At 37.9% G+C, this 15,805-nt stretch overlaps 2 protein-coding genes across 6 annotated transcripts in view; both read left to right on the top strand.

Moving 5' to 3' along the window:
• ELMOD1 (ELMO domain containing 1) overlaps window positions 1-15,805 on the top strand; it is an 89,846-nt gene that overhangs the window by 37,214 nt on the left and 36,827 nt on the right. For 3 of the 5 annotated variants that reach the window (XM_069555460.1, XM_069555459.1, XM_069555462.1), the window contains 4 exons: window positions 5,620-5,803; window positions 5,980-6,008; window positions 6,957-7,054; window positions 11,266-11,395. In XM_069555460.1, coding sequence (XP_069411561.1) covers window positions 5,659-5,803; window positions 5,980-6,008; window positions 6,957-7,054; window positions 11,266-11,395 — 402 coding nt within the window. In that variant the 5' untranslated portion in view covers window positions 5,620-5,658. The remainder of the gene's footprint in view (window positions 1-5,619; window positions 5,804-5,979; window positions 6,009-6,956; window positions 7,055-11,265; window positions 11,396-15,805) is intronic. The other 2 variants (XM_069555457.1, XM_069555458.1) reach the window with 1 other exon arrangement.
• On the top strand, window positions 1,357-2,854 carry LOC138421322 (small ribosomal subunit protein eS24). Its single transcript, XM_070289336.1, has one exon. The coding sequence runs from the start codon at window positions 2,345-2,347 to the stop codon at window positions 2,735-2,737; it is 393 nt and encodes a 130-aa protein (XP_070145437.1). The 5' UTR covers window positions 1,357-2,344; the 3' UTR covers window positions 2,738-2,854.

Raw genomic sequence — 15,805 nt, forward strand, 5'->3', positions numbered from 1 at the left:
AAATATATCCCGAATAGTATTAATAAATAGCATAATTGGACTATCAGCCCAGAAATTATGAAAGGGTAAGGAAGCAGTGTATAAAAGTCAGTGCCTGTAATGCAGGAGACCCAGGTTCAATCTCTGGATCTGGAAGATCCCCTGGAGAAGGGAATGGATACCTACTCCAATACTGTTGCCTGGAGAATTAATGAACAGAGAAGTCTGACTGACTACAGCCCGTGTAGTCACAGAGTCAGACACAACTGAGTGACTTAACACTTTCACAACTGAAAGGAGCATTTCTCTTTCATGATTTGTGATATTCTTCCTGTGACTGTGATAATACTTTACAGAGCAGTGAGCCCTAAGAAATGAGGGATCAAAAAAAAGAAAAAAAGAAAAAAAAAGAAATGAGGGATCATCTTTAACCCCTCATTGTGGGTTTCCACCAGATTTTGTCATCTTGACAGTGTGAATATCCTCAGGGGAACTGAAAAAAAGAAATGCATAGAACATGATATCTTTTCTCTCCTTTTGTGTAATACTATCTGATGCAAAATAATTCCCCAAGCATTTTCTTCCCATGTGCAAGGAGGCCAGTGAGAGAAATTATAGATGGGCTATAAGTCACTCTACATCTGACTGCTTCCTGCCACCTAGAAGGACACCTCTAGGTCTCAAGCCACATCTTTGTATAGATCTGAGTTGGTGGTGGACAGGGAGGCCTGGCGTGCTGCGATTCATGGGGTCACAAAGAGTCAGACATGACTGAGCGACTGAACTGAACTGATGAAGAATTTGCATGGGGAAAATTTTCTGCAGTTTAACTTAATTGCCTTGTACTGTACCTAAACAGTAATTAGAACCTTTTCTCTAGGAAGATTTAGTACTATAAGAACCTGATTATTATGCAGTCCTAATGTATAGACTTAAAGAGGTTTCATCTGAGTAGCCGGCCCACATGCTAGACAAACTTTACAGGAAGGTGCACATGGGTTCCATAAGGGCAGATATCATGGAAAGCTTTATTTTTGACAGTAATAGGATTAATACTGTTCATGGGGTTCTCAAGGCAAGAATACTGAAGTGGCTTGCCATTCCCTTCTCCAGTGGACCACATTCTGTCAGGCCTCTCCACCATGACCCGCCCATCTTGGGTTGCCCCGTAGGCATGGCTTGGTTTCATTGAGTTAGACAAGGCTGTGGTCCTAGTGTGATTAGATTGACTAGTTTTCTGTGAGTATGGTTTCAGTGTGTCTGCCCTCTGATGCCCTCTTGCAACACTTACCATCTTACTTGGGTTTCTCTTACCTTGTGCGTGGGGTACCTCTTCACGGCTGCTCCAGCAAAGCACAGCCGCTGCTCCTTACCTTGGATGAGGGGTATCTCCTTACCGCCACCGTTCCTGACTTTCAACGTGGGATAGCTCCCTTGGCCCTCCTGTGCCTGCGCAGCCACAGCTCCTCGGGTTGCTCCTCCCGGCCGCCGGCCCTGGCCTCGGGCTTGGGGTGGCTCCTCAAGGTCACCGCCCCTGGCGTCGGGTGCGAGGTGGCTTCTCCTGGCCGCCCCTCATCTCGGACGCGGGGTGTCTCCTCCCGCTGCCACTGACCTCGGACGCGGGGTAACTCCTCTCAGCGGTTCCTGTGGCATTGCAGCCTGGCACTCTAGGCTGCTGCCTCTGACCTCGACATCGGGTAGCTCCTCTCAGCCGTGCTTAGTGAGCCGGCTTGCAGCCGCCTGCGCTTGCCAACATCCGCTGGATCATGGAAAAAGCAAGAGAGTTCCAAAAAAACATCTATTTTTGCTTTATTGACTATGCCAAAGCCTTTGACTGTGTGGATCACAATAAACTGGAAAATTCTGAAAGAGATGGGAATACCAGACCATCTAACCTGCCTCTTGAGAAATCTGTATGCAGGTCAGAAAGCAACAGTTAGAACTGGACATGGAACAACAGACTGGTTCCAAATAGGAAAAGGAGTACGTCAAGGCTGTATATTGTCACCCTGCTTATTTAACTTCTATGCAGGGTACATCATGAGAAACGCTGGACTGGAAGAAACACAAGCTGGAATCAAGATTGCTGGGAGAAATATCAATAACCTCAGATATGCAGATAACACGACCCTTATGGCAGAAAGTGAAGAGGAGCTAAAAAGCCTCTTGATGAAAGTGAAAGAGGAGAGTGAAAAAGTTGGCTTAAAGCTCAACATTCAGAAAACGAAGATCATGGCATCTGGCCCCATCACTTCATGGGAAATAGATGGGGAAACAGTGGAAACAGTGTCAGACTTTATTTTTTTGGGCTCCAAAATCACTGCAGCTCTTTTCCTCCCTGGCTGCTTGAAGATCAGCCGCCATCATGAACGACACAGTAACTATCCGGACTAGGAAGTTCATGACCAACCGACTGCTTCAGCGGAAACAAATGGTCATCGATGTTCTTCACCCTGGAAAGGCAACAGTACCTAAAACAGAAATTCGGGAAAAGCTGGCCAAAATGTACAAGACCACACCAGATGTCATCTTTGTATTTGGATTCAGAACTCATTTTGGTGGTGGCAAGACAACTGGCTTCGGCATGATTTACGATTCCTTGGATTACGCGAAGAAGAATGAGCCCAAACATAGGCTTGCAAGACATGGCCTGTATGAGAAGAAAAAGACCTCAAGAAAACAGCGAAAGGAACGCAAGAACAGAATGAAGAAAGTCAGGGGGACTGCAAAGGCCAACGTTGGTGCTGGCAAAAAGTGAGCTGGAGATTGGACAACAGAAGGAGTAAAGATTCTGCAGTGACTGTATCTGTGGTGATTGTGCAGATTTTTCATGAAAGAGAAAATAAACTAAGACCTTTTACAAAAAAAAAAAAAATCACTGCAGGTGGTGACTGCAGCCATGAAATTAAAAGACGCTTACTCCTTGGAAGAAAAGTTATGACCAACCTAGACAGTATATTCAAAAGCAGAGACATTACTTTGCCGACTAAGGTCCGTCTAGTCAAGGCTATGGTTTTTCCTGTGGTCATGTATGGATGTGAGAGTTGGACTGTGAAGAAGGCTGAGTGCCAAAGAATTGATGCTTTTGAACTGTGGTGTTGGAGAAGACTCTTGAGAGTCCCTTGGACTGCAAGGGGATCCAATCAGTCCATTCTGAAGGAGATCAGCCCTGGGATTTCTTTGGAAGGAATGATGCTAAAGCTGAAGCTCCAGTACTTTGTATACCTCATGTGAAGAGTTGACTCATTGGAAAAGACTCTGGTGCTGGGAGGGATTGAGGGCAGGAGGAGAAGGGGACGACCAAGGATGAGATGGCTGGATGGCATCATGGACTCGATGAATGTGAGTCTGAGTGAACTCTGGGAGTTGGTGATGGACAGGGAGGCCTGGCGTACTGCAATTCATGGGGTCGCAAAGAGTCAGACACGACTGAGCAACTGAACTGAACTGAACTGAATAGGATTAATGCCAGCCAGTCATTAATATCATTACCATTTGGCTGATAACCAGTTAGTAAGGATATTGCTCAATCTTTTCTTCTGTCATAGCTATCCAGTAGTTGGAAAAATAGACAATTTTTTAAGAGAGCAAGTTGAAGTTTTGTATAATTTCTCACTCATGTAATTAAAATGTTCTGTTAATTATTTTCAGGGTTACATTTTTTAGAAGCTGGTAATCTAAATCTTAACAGATCTTAGAACATATTTAACTGGAACAGTTGAATTGCAGACTTCACAACACAGTAAATCCATTTGTTTTGTCTTCCAGTAGAATCTGATGTCATATAGAAATTTCATATGTACTTGTTTGTAATCATTTTGGTGATCACTGTTATAACTTTCTTTTTTCTTAAAATAATATATATTATTTTTTAAAATAATGTATATTAAAAAAGAAAATTACTTAACCAGAAAAGCAAGTAAAAATTACTCATAATTCCATTACCCAGAAAAACCTCTGTTAACCTTTTTGTTGTATATCCTGACAATCTTTTTCTCCTTGTTTGTATATCATCGTTAAATTGTTTTTGTTTTATTTATAATAAGAAAAGATATATTATTCCATATATGTTCTTTGGATATTTTATGTTATTAGGTACTCTAGAATCCAATTTTATTATCTACAAAGGATTCTCTCATATTTTAGTGTAGCAGTTTTGGTTACTTATATGTTTCCTCTGTTCCCTTTGCATATATGATATAAACTGCATGCTTTTGTACAAGTTAGTTTGTTGGAATTGTTGTTTTTAACTTAGGCTGTTCAGATTATTGGAGCCAGAGCAACTGAACATGGGAATACAATTAAGGTGTTTGTTCAAATCAGGGATTCATCACATCATTGAGGCTTAACTACACTAATTAATTAATTAGTTAACTACACTAATTCATCTGAATGACCCTGGATCACCTTATGTTAGAATTGGAGAAAATTAGTGAACATGTGAGAAAAATATCTTTTAGAAATGACACCAATAAGAAGTATTATAAATAATTCTGCCTTCTAGGAAAATAACTCTACCTTCTAGGGAAACTCTAGTATTCAGAGAAGATGAGTTGAATACAAGTTCCTGGATAATAAATCTTTACCTCTATAGCCTGAGTCATTTGAGACTCCGAACAGTATCATGAAGTAGTAGACATATTAAAAACTAAATATGTGGACTTACATATTAAGTATGTAGACTCATGTATTAAATATGTAGACTCATATTAAAAACTAAAAGTTGGCATAAAACACAAATTCACATGTGCCAGAGACATTGTGGATAAGTACAAGATTGGTGACAATATACCTTATAGTTTGTCCAGTAAAGTATAGTTCCAGTACTTTATTGAAGTGAGATAGGGTGTACAATGAAGAAAACTTTGTTTAGCAGGAGCCAGGAACAAACTTGTCAAGAGGGGGAGATTTTGGAAAATTTAAATCAGAATGTTGGAGAACCAAAGGTCAACATGCTTGTTCAGTGAGCTGATGAGGAGGCATTCTGGCACATCCAAGAAGTATTCATGTTGATGTATGGCAAAACCAATACAGTATCATAAAGTAAAATTTCAAACAAAAGAAAGAAGTATTGGATTGGTCAGCAGAAAAGACAGGTGGCCACACAATCAAGCATCAGAGGACAGTAGTACCAAAACAAAAGCAGAGGAAAGGAGAAAAATGGGAGCACGGGAAGAAATAAATAAGCAGCCAAAAAAGGCACCAAGGAAAAGCTGGAAATTTACTAGGGTGAGCTGAGAGGCTGTTCATGGAGGCAGAAGATGAGAGTTGATATAGCATGTTCTTCCCCATGTCTATAGGAGAGACAGCTTCTAAAACAGAAGGATTCTGTATTCGAGGTACTGATTTGTTTTAAAAATATTTTTAGGCAAAGGTAGGAAAAGAAAGGATTCCCATGCTTCACTCTCTGTTGGTGTATAAAATTTACTAGAGTAGGCATTCTGGAGCTTGCTGTCATAGTAGGTATGTCCTTACAGGACACTAAGGCTTCACTCCTGACGATGGATTTTGTAGCTACCTCAAATAAAGTAACAAGGGATTGAAATAATGAAATATGCTTGTGAACCCAAGAAGTCTAATGGTTGATTTTCTTCTGGGCTTGTTGCTTGCTGGTGGTGGCTGCTTTCTGTTCTCTTCCAGAGTTCTGTTGGAAGAGTGCTGTCTTTTATTTTTGACAGAATGCTGATCCAGGTGTGCCTGTATTTTTATTGTAAATTTTTGTGGCGTTGCCTGAAATTTGTAATGAGAAAACTGACTGGAAGATGTGAACTGCAACGAATCTGTTATAATACCAAGCCTGGAGCTTCTAGAACCATGAAAATTGGTAAGCATGAAACAAAGAAGTAAGCAAAATGTAGGCTTTCTGTAATTGAGGATACAGTGTTATATTTCAGTACAATAATTGTAAACCACTTGTGAAAGATGATATTTGAATAGCTTTTAAAATTATCTCTTTAAAAGATGATATTTGAATAGCTTTTAAAATTATCTCTTTTCCAGAAACGTCACTGAGAGATTCAAAAAGTAAGGTAAGTAAAATTGTTTCTGTATTTTTCAGCAACTTCTCACTTGGAGGCTTACCTCCAACCATCCAAAAGTAAAAATTTTAAGAAACAAAATATACCTTTGTCTATGGGCTTCCCATCCAATGATGGCTCAGATGGTAGAGAGTCTGCCTGCAATGCAGAAGACCCAGGTTCAATCCCTGGGTCAGAAGTATTCCCTGGGGAAAGAAATGGCAACCCCCTCCAGTATTCTTGCCTGGGAAATCCCATGGACAGAGAGCCTGGCAGGCTACAGTCCATGCGGTCACAAAGAGTTGGACACAGCTGAGAAGAAAGAATTTTTTCCCATCACAAACCACTTGTGCTTTTTATCTAAAAGCAGGCACTCATGAATTTCCAGACAGATTTATGCTGCACATATTACTTCATTGTTGAATTCATCCCTTTTTATATCTCATTCCAAATCATAAATATTCCATGGAAATAAGAGGTGTTATCTCTCTGCTAGTTCCTCAATATCCAAATCATTTAACTTTATACTCAAGATTTTCCAAGCCACTATGCTAGATTTATGGCGTATAGTTAAGCATCCACATAAGAAAGAAAAATTCGTTTCTTAAGATTCTTGAATATTTAACTTTGACATTCTTAAGACTGTATCTCCCATGTACTTCACACAGTCACAGACATATACCCATTAACAATGGAAACCATGTGTATTCAGTGAGAAAAAGAAAATATAATATTTCTATGTGAGTAACCTGAAACAGATGAAAGTGGTAAAAAAAGCTTATGTATTTTTGTTTTATGTTTATTACCTTAATCAGAAAAATACCAAATTTACTAGAATTTAAAGACTACATCAATTTTGGTTTTAAGCTTTAAACAAATATTTGAAGCCCCAATTTAATTAGACCCCACTTAAGATACTAGTGTTCATGACAAGGGAACTAATTTAAACTTGTTTTCTAGCTATTACAGACTTCAGTGAGTGTTCACCCTGATGCTATTGAAAAAACTATCGACGACATCATGGAACTGAAAAAAATTAACCCCGACATAAATCCACAGTAAGAATATGTTCATTATGTTATAAATATAAAACAAGTCATATACCACATACTTAGTATTTCTAAATATTCTGTTTTTAAATACTTTCTCACACACGCTTTCTCTCTCTCTCTCCTTTCTCTGCCCCAGATAATTATCTGCATGTTTTGACTTTCAGGTGAAAAATAAAGAAAAAAGATGCATTTTTCATGTTTGTAAATAGCAGCAACTTTGTAATTCTGTTGTAATTTATGTTTATGCTTTTGCGATGCAATGAATGTAAGAAATCTGATGGACACCCTTGATATCAGAAGATGAAATAAAGGGAGCCCATTCATCAACAGTCACTCCATATGATGCCTATGTTTTACATTAACAGTAAATATACAAATTGTAAATGTGCCTGAGCTGACTCTTCTATGAAGAATATTTTTTCAGTTCATGACAGGCTGTTAATCTTGGAGACAGTTATTACCTGCTTGTGAAGAAGATAGACATGTGTGGGAGGAGAGATGACTTTTATATGAAGACTTTAGAATTTTGTAATTAGTTGTCTTATCTTGGAAGTATTAAAATGCATTTGGCGATGTACGTGACATTTAAAATTAGCTTTATATTTTCCATTGGGTACAGGAATTTTTCTGTAAAATTTCAGTCTAAGGATATTGGGTAGAATAAATTCTGTATGCAGATACATTCAGATACAGTTTAGGTAGGTAACAGTCAAACTGTCTTTTAGATGTGCATACTTAAGAACTTCAGATGTTACATTCAGAGTGCACTTAGCATAGGTCTGTATGTTGGAGGGATTCTAGGTACTAGCTAATTGCTCATCACAAAACTCCATTTCCACATGGTATCCATAGCATTCTTCTGCAGATGCTTCAGCTAATTAGCTGCTTTCCCTTCATTCAGCTTTATTAAATGTGATTTAATTATACAGTAAATGTCTTTTTGAAACCTACTGACTTATTTCTCTGAAATTGTGGTAAGAATGCAATTCATTTAAAATTTAAGATTACAATTAGGCATGAGAGATATATTAGACCTATAATCATACTTAGAGATTGGGTTAGATTTAATAGCAAATCTTTTCTGTCTCTTTTATGAAAGTTATAGATTTCATTCAGAAGTGTTTCCTTGTCATCTATTCTTTTGATTTCCTTTAGGAAGAAAAAACTTTTATAGGTAGTATTTAATTGCAGTTTTGGAGCATGAATTTTAAATCATTATAACTGGGCTCAAACACATCTTCATTAATCAAAATAGAAACCATTACAATCAACACATTTTTGTCAATGAAAAATGTTTGTTTATTCCTGTAGCATAAAAACCCATGCTTTGGGATTTGACAAACCCTTGGAAAGCATTTTCTGCCTCCTGCTGATTGTAGAAACGTTTTCCTTGCAAAAAGTGGTTGAGTTGCTTGAAAAAGTAGTAGTTGGATTTTGAGAGGTCAGGTGAACATAGTGGATAAGCAAAACTTCGTAGCCCAGTTTGTTCAACTTTTGAAGTCTTGGTTGTGCAACATGTGGTTGGGCATAGTCATGGAGAATTGGGCCCTTTCTGTTGGACAGTGCTGGTTGCAGGCATTGCAGTTTTCGGTGCAAATCTTCAATTTGCTGAGCATACTTCTCAGGTGTAATGGTTTCGCCAGGATTCAGAAAGCTGTAGTGGATCAGATCAGCAGCAGACCACCAAACAGTGATCATGACCTTTTTTTCATGCAAGTTTGCCTGTGAGAAGTACTTTGTAGCTTCTTCTTGGTCCAGCCCCTGAGCTGGTTGTTGCCAGTTGTCATATAAAATCCACTTTCATCACACGTCACAATCCAATCGAGAAAAGCTTTGTTGTTGTTACATAGAATAAAACACTTCAAAATGACAATTTTTGATTTTCGGTCAGTTCATGAGGTACCCACTTATGAGCTTATTCACCTTTCCAATTTGCTTCAAATGCTGAATGACCATAAAATGGTTGATGTTGAGTTCTTCGCCAACTTCTTGTGTTAAAAGGATCAGCTTCAACAATTGCTCTCAGTTGGTCATTGTCAGCTTCCAGTGGACTGACCATTGCGCTCCTCACTTCTGAGGCTCTCATCTTCTTTGCAAAACTTATTGAACCACCGCTGCACTGTATGTTCATTAGCAGTTCCTGGGCCAAATGCATTGTTGATATTGTGAGTTGTCTCCATTGCTTTGCAATCCATTTAAACTCAAATGAGAAAATTGTTCAAATTTGCTTTTTGCTGAAAACATCATTTCCATAGTCTCAAATAAATATAAAATAAACAGCATCTAATAAGTCATTAGCAAAAAACATAATGCAAGAAATGTGCATTAAAATAATGTATAACATGGCCACATTTATGTAAGACTGTATTCCAATATCAAATGGCAAATTTCAACAATGCAGAAATTAGGGTTAGCGTTAGGGTTTAGGGTTAGGGTTAGACCCTGACCCAATAGATTTTATTTTATAGCCGAATATGAATTTCAGTGTTGTTTTTTTTCCCAGTTTGACATTAACAAGATGTGATCTTTAAAAAAATTAAATAATTTTCTGGGAAAAAAAATCAAGAAATAGAGCTGGGGGAAATACCATGTAATCTATCAAGCCATCACTACTATTAACCTTACTTTGTTTTATACATTTTTTCAGGTGCCACTTATGGTGGTGGTAAGAATTACTACTGTAAAATTGAATTGACTCCCTTGTTTTCTTTTTTATTTTTCCCACTCTCCTCTTTCCTCCAAATTAACTTTCTTCTCTGTCCTCTGTTGATTTTCTGGGTGATGAGTACCACTGTGCCTTTTTCCTAAGTTTAAATATCAGATTCAGTTGTTTTTTTTAAAATTGAACATTCTGTTTTATATAAATTTAGTGTTCTGAGTTATCTGATACTGCCCTCTGTGTTTGAAATAACATACAGTCCTAAAATAAGATTTTCTGTTGCCCTCAAATTTGAGTTAAACTCTATACATCTCTTCCCTCTCAAAAAGATGGTTATAACACTGTCATTGTGATTATGATGACCCCCCCCCATTCCAGCAAAAAATGTTTAAATTTAGTGAGTGAATTAGAAGTCAGAGTATATTGAACAGTAATTCTTGGCTTGAATCATATGAAATTGCTATTGTTGAATCACAAAGTTGAATGACTATAAGGAAACTAGCAGTCATCAAATGAGTACAGGAGGGTAATTTATATAACAGTAATTTATAGAAAAACAGGATCTTGGTGATTATTTAGTCACCTGAACTAGTAATGAACTCGTAATGTTATTTGACTGCTTAAGGAGACTCTATTTTACATTTTGTGTTATAGGAGAGAAAAACAGCATTCAGATCACAGGAAATAATGATCATCTCTATGTCATGCTTGCCAGATTGATTTTTGTTCCAGTGATATGTTTTAAGGGGACTGATAATCAAACAAACTGTACATTCAGAGAAGACTGAGCAAGATCGTAAAACATCTGAAAACCATGTCCCATGAGAAGGAACTGCAGAAAGTGGGGATTTGAGATAAGAGCCTGGAGATGAGACTGGAAGAAAGAATTTGTCTTAAAATTAATAGACATGGCAGGGAAATGTGAAAATAAATTTTCTCTGAGAACAGCATTTGAACCATTTTGTAATAAAGCACATTTGGTTTCAGCATAAGAAAAAGCATTCAGACAAGTAGAGTGGTTCGAATGGAATGGGAAATGTAGTGAGTTCTTTCTCTTGGCATTGCCTTATCTGTCAGGGGTGCTTGCAAGCAGAAGTGTTTTAATTTTTGTTGTTTTCATTTGTTTTGAAATTTCTCTTACCCCTAAGCCCCTGGGACGATTTCTTTCTCTCACACTAAATAGCTGCCCACACACACCCTTCTAAAGAGTTTCTGATATATCTACCTAAGGGAGTAAAATGATCCCTAAGAAACTATGACTACCTGTATTTTCTACATCTTTCAAGTCACCTGTGTAAAGAGCTCCGATGTTTTTAAGCCATATTATTGCAGTTTGACTTAAGAAAAGACTGGAATGAGAGGTAAATTTTAACTGACTTCCACAATTGTCCATGTGGAGTTTCAGTTAAAAATTGTGCTTCTATTAGATCCTATTTGAGCAATTTCCTAAATATTATATAAATATGAAAAGCCCTATTGTACATACATCAAGTGAACAAACGCCAAAGAATGTTTTGTTTTTCCTCATATGTGTTTCTTCTATTTTTTAACACCTTAGATTGGGAATCTCTCTTCAGGCTTGCCTTCTGCAAATTGTTGGCTACAGAAACCTTATTGCAGATGTGGAAAAACTGCGCAGAGAATCCTACGATTCTGATAATCCCCAACATGAAGAAATGCTTTTGAAGGTTAGTCCTTGAACGCATTTCAGTTCTTCACTTAGGTCAGCTGTTTGCCAAGCCCCTGCTGTGTGCTAGGCACTGGTCTGGATGTGAGGGAAACAAAGGTGAATATGACATGAACACTGAAATAATAGGTAAAGCCTACCTTTTATTGCTAGTTCAGATGTTGAAGGTAAATTTTTCAATAGAAAATTCATGTGAGAATTTAAAAATAAAGCCAGCTTTCATGTGTAATCTAAAAAGGCATCAGAGGTGATTTATACCTCTCACATTTGGCTCGAGTTTATTTAGAGCTTCCCTGGTGGCTCAGATGGTAAAGAATATGCCTGCAATACGCAAGGGCTGGGTTCAATCTCTCGGTTGGGAAGATCCCCTGGAGAAGTGAATGACAACCCCTCCAGTGGGTTCTCACCTGGAAAATTCCATGGACAGAGGAGCCTGGTAGACTACAGTCCATGAGGTCGCAAAGAGTCAGATGCAGCTGAGCAACTATAATACTTTCACATTCACTTAGATTTTTTAACTGTGTTGAAAACCAATAGAAATAGCATTTGTCAAAGAGTGACCTAGGATTTCCACTTATGGCTTTTAGTAGATGTCAAAGAAGATGAAGTTGGTTTCTGCTTCCACAATAGCTCCCTGGGGAAATTACCCAAGATCTTAATGCTGATTATTTATTCATGTAACTTGGAGAGTATTAAAGAGTAGGTAAAAGTTTATATATGGTGTATTAAAGCTGTTTGAAGAATAGTATGCAATTTTAAACAGTCCTTCTTGGCTGTCAAAGCAAAATCTTAAAAATCTTATCTGATCTAATACTGTATTTTGACACATCAATAAAACTTTTAAAAATGAAGACAAGTCTTTAGAACTACTCATCTGAAATGTTTTATAAATTCATTCCTGAAAATAGATGCTCTTTACGTTGGAGTGCTTCTTTGTCCTTTCCTAGAATTCAAAATGGCAGTAATGAAATTGGAAGAAAACATTTGTTTAGCCACTTTAACTTATTTTATTGAAAAATGTAAATAGAAACTATAATTTAAAAAATGTATCCTTCTGTAATTTTGTGTGTAGTTTATATTTTTGTGTAAGTAAATGCTTAAGCAGATGACTCATTTACTACTGATTAGTGGTAGGTCTGATGTCAATCATTAAAAGTAACAATAGTTTTATTCTTAACAATATTTCTTCTTTTTCTCCTCTGCTTACTTTTAGCTACTTAGTGGCTGATCTCCATCTCTTTGGTTATTTTTTTCGTGTGTTCTGCTAGGGATAGTCAACTTTAATTAAATGAACTCAAAGGTGGGAAATAAGAGGTGATGAAAGAGAAAAGAAGTGTTGTAGTTAACGCACTGGCCATATGCTCCTGAACAGTTCACTAAAATGACTAAGATGCCCTCTGAATCAATGGCATTTGGGTACCTGATATACATCATCTTAGTTGATCTGTTGTATGTGTCCTGGCACATAGGTTTTCAGCAAATATGAGCGAATGAATGAATTATTGAAGTCATAGATACAGATCAAGAACTTTTATGATACGACCTTTATCTGTGGTCACAATTTGAGTATGTCAGTGTTATTTTTATAGTCACAGCTATAAGAGATAGGCAGGGGGACGATTTTTGTTGTCATTTAGTAGCTAAGTTGTGTCTGACTCTTTTGTGACCATGTGTACTGTAGCCTGCTAGGCTTCTCTATCCATGGGGTTTCCCAGACAAGAGTACTGGAGTGGGTTGCCATTTCCTTCTCCAGGGGATCTTCCGAACCCAGGGATCAAAGCTGTGTCTCCTGCATTGGCAGGTGGATTCTTGATGATTGTTATCTTAATTTTTTTCATCATTAACTTTATTTAAAAAACTTTTTTATAGAGGTACTGTTGATGTACAATATTATGTTTCAGGTTATACACAATGAAAGTGAAAGTGGCTCAGTTGTGTCCAACTCTTTGAGACCCCGTGAACTATACAGTCCATGGAATTCTCCAGGCCAGAATGCTAGAGTGGGTAGCCTTTCCCTTCTCCAGGGGATCTTCCCAACCCAGGGACTGAACCCAAGTCTCCTGCATTACAGGAGGATTCTTTACCAACTGAACTATCAGAGAAGCCCTAAATAATAATTCATAATTTTCAAAGGTTATACTCCATTTACTTATAAAATATTGGATATATTTCCTGTGCTATACAAAATATCCTTATAGCTTATTTCATACATACTAGTTTGTATCTCTTAATCCCCTACCTTTATCTTGCCCCTCCATGCTTCCCTCTCCCAACCTGTAACCACTAGTTCTCTATATCTGTGATACTTGTTTAACGTTTTATTTACTAGTTTATTTTTTTAGGTTCCATATGTAAGTGATATCGTGTAGTATTTTTCTTTCTCTGTTTGATTTATTTCACTTAGCATAATATCATCCAAGTCCACAGGGCTGAATTCCATTGTATGTATAATATATATACCATGTCTTTATCCGTTTATCTGTTGCTGGGCACTTAGTTTGCTTCCATAGCCTGGCAACTGTAAATAATGCTGCTTTGAACGTTGCAGTACCTGTATCTTTTCAAATTAGTGTTTTCAGTTTTTTTGAACATATATCCAGGAGTGGAATTGCAGAGTCATATAGTAGTTCTACTTTTAGTTTTCTGAGAGACTGCCATACTGTTCTCAGTGGATGCTCCAATTTATATTACCACCAACAGTGTACAAAGGTTATCTTTTCTCTACATCCTCACCAGCACTTTTTCCTTGTGGTTTTTTTGATGATTGCCATTTTGACAGGAATGAGTAGTGAGGAATGAGGTGATATCTCATTGTGGTTTTGATTTGCATTTCTCTGAGGATTAATGATGTTGGGCATCTTTTAATGTATCTGTTGGTGAAATATATGCCTTCTTAGAAAAAAAAAGTTTATTCAAATCCTCTGCCTCTTTTTTAATCATATATTTTTTAAAAAATTTCATTGCAGTATAGTTGATTTACAATGTTGTGTTAGTTTCTGGGGGCTTCCTAGGTGGCTCAAGTGGTAAAGAATCCCCCTGCCAGTTCAGGATACACAAGAGATGATAGCTTCTGGTGTACAGCAAAGTGATTCAGTTTCACACACGCACATATGCATATTTTTTTCTTTTTCCTTTTAATTATGGTTTATTACAGAATACTGAACATAGTTCCCTGTGCTAGACAGTAGGAATTGTTGTTTATCCATTCTATATTTAATAGTTTGCATGTGCTAATCCCAAATTCCCAATCAATCCCTCCTTACCTACCCTCTTGGCAACCACGTATCTGTTTTCTATGTCTGAGTCTGTTTCTGTTTCATAAATAAGTTCATTTGCATCACACTTTAGATTTCACATACAAGTGATCAATAGTTCAGTTCAGTTCAGTCACTCAGTTGTGTCTGACTCTTCGCGACCCCATGAATTGGAGCACACCAGGCCTCCCTGTCCATCACCAACTCCCGGAGTTCACTCAGACTCACATCCATCGAGTCAGTGATGCCATCCAGCCATCTCATCCTCTGTCGTCACCTTCTCCTCCTGCCCCCAATCCTTCCCAGCATCAGAGTCTTTTCCAATGAGTCAACTGTTCGCATGAGGTGGCCAAAGTACTGGAGTTTCAGCTTTAGCATCACTCTTTAGTGATACCATATGATATTTGTCTTTCTCACTTACTTCCCTTAGTATGATTATCTCTTTGTTGTTGTTCAGTCAGTCAGTCATGTCTGACTCTCTGTGACCCCATGGACTGCAGCATGCCAGGCTTCCCTGTCCTTCACCATCTCCCAGAACTTGCTGAAACTCATGTCCATTGAGTTGGTGATGCCATCCAATCATTTCCTCTGTCTTCCTGTTCTCCTCCGGCCTTCAATCTTTCCCAGAATCAGGGTCTTTTCCACTGAGTCATTTCTTCCCATCAGGTGGCCAAAGTATTGGAGCTTCAGCTTCAGCATCAGTCCTTCCAGTGGATACTCAGGACTGATTTCCTTTAAGATTGACTGGTTTGATCTCCTTGGTGTCCAAGGGACTCTCAACAGTCTTCTCCAACACCACAGTTCCTGCAAATGGCATTATTTCATTCTTTTTTATGGCTGAGTTGTGTTCTATTTTTATCCATTCATCTGTCAATGGACAGTTATGTTGCTTCTATATCTGGGCTGTTATAAATATTGCTGCTATGAACATTGAGGTACAGGTATCTTTTCAGATTATGCTTTTGTCCAGATATATGCCCAGGAATGGGATTGCTGGATCAGATGACAGGTCTATTTTTAGTCTGTTGAGGAGACGCCACACTGTTTTCCACAGTAGCTATACCAGTTTACATTCCCACCAACTGTGTAGGAAGAGTCCCTTTCCCCCACACCTCTCCAGTATTTGCTATTTGTAGACGTTTTAATGATGGGCCATT

The sequence above is a fragment of the Ovis canadensis genome, chromosome 15 (assembly GCF_042477335.2).
Source record: "Ovis canadensis isolate MfBH-ARS-UI-01 breed Bighorn chromosome 15, ARS-UI_OviCan_v2, whole genome shotgun sequence".
NCBI lineage: Eukaryota > Metazoa > Chordata > Mammalia > Artiodactyla > Bovidae > Ovis > Ovis canadensis.